Source organism: Tachysurus vachellii, chromosome 14 (assembly GCF_030014155.1).
Source record: "Tachysurus vachellii isolate PV-2020 chromosome 14, HZAU_Pvac_v1, whole genome shotgun sequence".
NCBI lineage: Eukaryota > Metazoa > Chordata > Actinopteri > Siluriformes > Bagridae > Tachysurus > Tachysurus vachellii.
The window spans coordinates 11,827,777-11,832,377 of NC_083473.1; the positions used below are offsets into that span (position 1 = coordinate 11,827,777).

The window sequence follows — 4,601 nt, forward strand, 5'->3', positions numbered from 1 at the left end:
GTGCCCCCCACATCTCCTCTTCCCAGGCTCTGCATTTCAGCATCTTCAGATGATGTAACTTCCTGTTGAGCACGTGACCTTTAGGTAACAAGGTAGAGGGAACGTTGTGAGATACAAATCGTACACTTTTTATAATTAGCTAAATTGAGTCATACGATTGTGCAAATATTATACGAATTGAAGTATTTAAATTATATTTTAAGCCGAAGTGTAATTACATTTAGACTGAAAAGGCAAAACGCTGTCCCATTTTATTAAAGTTCTTTATCTAAAACATGCAAATGAATTTATACAAGATACTTTATTTTGTGTTTGAAACATTTCCTCCCTCCACATACACAATAATGACGCCCCAGTGGAATTACCGACTTACTGATGAAGAAAACACTGAGAATGTCAACGTTTGCACTTTCAAGGACTAGCATGTCGAATTTGGTAACTTATTTGTTCTTTTATTTTGTTTGAAAGCATTATTTAAACAGGACAACTTTCCCCCCTACTCTTTGTCATTTGCGCCTCATTCGCCTCTGTGTGTCTGAGGAACTTCTCCATGACGTTGGGACGCTTTCATCGGCTCCAGTGAGCTGTAGACAAGCGCGGACATTTTGTTACTTTATTTCTGCACACTAATATGCTTTAGTAGATAAAAGCTGTGCGTTATATACATATATATATCTGTATACATACATATAATATGCACATGAGTGAGAAAGGGCATGTAGATGTTTAGAAACATAGCGGCGTCGACAGAGTAACCGTTTGCTCGCTGTAGTTTCTCAAATCCAAGATGTCGGAACCAGTCGGGAAGAGATTAAAAACTAACGTGCCTATGTGTAAAGCACACTGCGCTTTGGTGAGCAGTAAAACCAAGCAGAATTTCCCTACAGCCGTTGAAGAAGGTTTGTGTGGAGTTTCAACTTCTTTGATGGAGTTTGCCTACAGACTGGAAGCGTTGGTAAGACTTTACCTAGTAACTACAGAGTAAACAAAACAAAACCAAACTATTGCGCACCAGACTTCTGTAACCACACTGATGCGTTAGAGATTTTCTCGTGTAATGTTGTGTGTTTATTTTCATAAATGTATCCTTTAATCTGTTGTTCTTGTCAGTTGTGGAGATTGTAATCCTAGAGTTTATAACAAGCAACATTTCATATCTGCGTTACTCGGTAATCCATTATTATATGCATTGTTATTTATTATTGTCGTGTATTGCGTTGTATATTGTGACGTCAGCAGTAAATTACATTGTAGCTCAAAGGAAACCTTAGCATACACTCTGATAAACATATAAAACAATAGAATAAATCTGTTTATTTAAAATGACGTTATAAATGTCCTACTTTTCAGAATAAGTGTAGAAAGACAATCAATGCACTTCCTGAGATTAGACATGTGGTGGTCTGTATAATTTATTGTATTAAAATCAGTTTCAATTTATCCAGAGCATAATGAAATTCTGATATACTTCATATAAAAAATGACATCTGAGAAGGATTAGGACCGAAAATGTTGCCAATTTTGAGACTTAGAAACCATTTAATCACTAGAACGGAACAGACTTAATCACTTTTTCACTTTTATAATGTGCAACCTTTTTTGGTCCTTAAAGTGATGGAATGTGTGCCTGTTTTATAGGCTAAGATCTTTGAGCAGGAAGATCTGCCCTTGTCCCGTGTGGCTGCTTTTTTCTATCAGGAGTCTTCAAGGGAGAAGGCGCAGGCCGAGGCCATGCTACAGTACCAGTCTGAGCGTGGGGGACAGTACTGCAACAAGGTTATTCAGGTAACATTGACATATCTTTATCAGTTGACTTAAGAGCTGTGCTGCATTGCATTATAGTATTGCACACTTGCATTTTTAAAATTATTGAGGCACAGTTTGATATGACTCTGGCTCAAATTGTAGGATAGAAAACTTTTCATAATTTTTTGTGCTATTTTAGTGCAAGTAGTTATTGCCAAAATGATATCCTCATCATATTACCCGAGGCATCCATGTCTCCCTATATACCTTTAAAATTTCATTTTTTTTAAGAGGGGCTCTTGGCAGGCAAGGGTTGGTTTAGGGGGAAGGGGTCAAAGAGAAAGGGCTAAAACCCCTATGGGCTTTGCGGGGATCTCTTCTCTAATGCCTGTCAGGGTATACGTTTCCCCTGAGTTCCGGAAAATTGGGGAGATTAATGTGAAAGCGGAAGGACAGTGCATTAATTGTAGTTCCAGATGTACGCTGTGGCACTGTTTCTGCTGCCACTTTAGCCTGGGACTTCTTTTTTCCCCCTTTTTTTTGTTCAGCCTCCTCCTCTTCCCTAGTTTTATGACTCATGTAAAATTGATCCAGAGTGAGGCTGGTGAGGGTCCATCACCAGCGATTTGGAACACCTTGTTATCCGCTGATGCATGGAGACTAAGGCATGTGCATGTTTAAATGTGGCCAAGTGAATCCTTTAATTGTCAATTAAGTCATAACGGCCTTGCTGAAACCTAGATACAGTGGTCTTTGTACAAAATTTTTGCAAATGTTTTTTTTTAATAGTTATATTAAATGTCACAATTATGGTTTCAGCTTTGGCTTTTTTTTTTTTTAATGATTGCAATTCTTCCAGACAGATTGTAATACAAATGTTATTTATGCACACATTATTTTACTATGGATTCTGATATTATTAATACATTATTTTCTATATTTTGGATCTTTACAGTTATGTTAGTTTGCTCTATTGTGATGTGTGTGTATGTATATACATGGATGCTTGCAGAAACCAGGTACCGAGCAGGTGTGCGCACTGCTTCCTGCTCTGGAGCTCATGCTTGGCCAGTGGAAGGAGGAGATGGTCATCATGGTGGAACTGTGTCAACTAGCACGTGAGCATGAAGACCCTCACACCATCAGTGTTGTCAAACGCCACTTCCTCAATCCAGTTGTCCCAAAGATCAAGCTGTTGGGTGACTTATTGACAAATGCTCATAAAGTGGGATGCACCAATGACAGTACTGGTGGTTTTGGAGAATATCTCATTGACCAGCTTTACAAGGAACTGAGCAGTGCTTGAAATTCCCTGTAATAATAAAGCCCCCTTGTTTGCCATAAAATCCTGACCAACAGTAAAGAATAGAATTGGTTTCTATTCTAGCTTTTGATTTAGAACAGTAGTGTGACTTCAAATAAAATTTAATTGAACTTCATTAACTACATTATTAATGTTTTTGTGTTAAAACAAAGCCATTCTATTTTGTATGAACAAAGTAAGTTATTGATGATGCAAGTTATGTGAACTGACTATTCTTGATCTTTGTTACTAAAACTTTTTTTTGCTATGTATGTTATCATGCATATTATCATGCATATTATATTGAATTTCCCTTCTATTAAATATGTGCTTTATATTTTGTGTTGTAGTGTTTTCCTTATTGCAATATTTAGCAGTGTTGATCAATGTACTGAAATAATAGAACATAATACACCTGCTCATTTATAGTTATCCAATCAGTCAACCATGTGGCAGCAGCCCAATGCTTAAAACCTTGCAGATACAGGTCACAAAACGTTTTCACTCAAAAATATTAAGAGTTTACACAAAATTATGGGGGGGAAACAAAAAACATCCTGTGAGCAGAGGGACTGAAGTCTGGAACACGTTACTGAAAAAACTTGTTAGAGGAGAATGGCCAGACAGGTCTGAGCTAACAGGAAGTATATAGTAGCTCAAGTAAAGACTTTTGGTGAGAAAAAAATCAGCTCAGAACACATCAGATATTTAGGTGAATGTTCTACAACAGCAGAAGACCACATCAGGTTTTAGTCCTGACAGCTAAGAACAAGAATATGAGGCTGTCATGAGTACAAATCCACCAAAGCTGGACAGTTAAACACTGGAAAGGACGAGTTTCCCAACTAATCTTCAGCTATTCCGTTTGGATGAGTCTGTGCCCATAATAGCTTTAGATTCCTGTTCTTGGTTGAAAGGAGTTGAAACTGAAGTGGTCTTCTGTTGTATTGCCCATCCACCTCAGTGTTTGATGTTTTGTGCATACTGCTATGCTTTCCTGCTCGCCTTTTGTAAATGTTTTACATACTCTATCCTTCTTGTCATCTGGAGATTTTGCTTTCACCTCTATTATCAACAAGGCTCTAGACCTGTATCTGCATGATTTTGTGTACTGGTGACATGATTGGCTGATTAAGAAAACTACATAAATGTGCAGGTGTATATGTGCTCCTAATAAAGTAGACTAGGAGTATGCATGTGCGTGCACACACACACACACACATAAACACACGCACACAGAGGCCAGCTAGGCAAAACGTGTCTCATATAGCTCTTTGGCACTTTTCTGCCCTCTGTTGGTGCAGAACTAATTCTAGCCGTGGCTATTTTTGTGTGAAACTAATTAAAGTACATACTGGAAATAGATTAAATGAACTAAACGAACTCATGTCCCGCGCACTAACATGTATTTATTGACTCGTGAAATATTTGCGTATCCAAAGCGCAGAATTGACCAACTGATATCCTGTTTTGGTTTTGTACAGACATGCCCAAAAAAAAAACCACCACAAAATTAACAAAAAATCGAAGGAACGTTTAGAGATCATCTCAA

The 4,601-nt window shown here is 37.8% G+C and overlaps 1 protein-coding gene across 1 annotated transcript; it reads left to right on the forward strand.

The window, feature by feature from the left end:
* Positions 1–535: 535 nt before the first annotated feature.
* zgc:172145 (Ferritin light chain, oocyte isoform-like) lies at positions 536–3,386 on the forward strand. Its single transcript, XM_060887405.1, has 3 exons — positions 536–955; positions 1,639–1,785; positions 2,759–3,386. Exons 1-3 carry the CDS (start codon positions 788–790, stop codon positions 3,050–3,052), a joined length of 609 nt encoding a protein of 202 aa, XP_060743388.1. The 5' UTR covers positions 536–787; the 3' UTR covers positions 3,053–3,386.
* Positions 3,387–4,601: the final 1,215 nt, after the last annotated feature.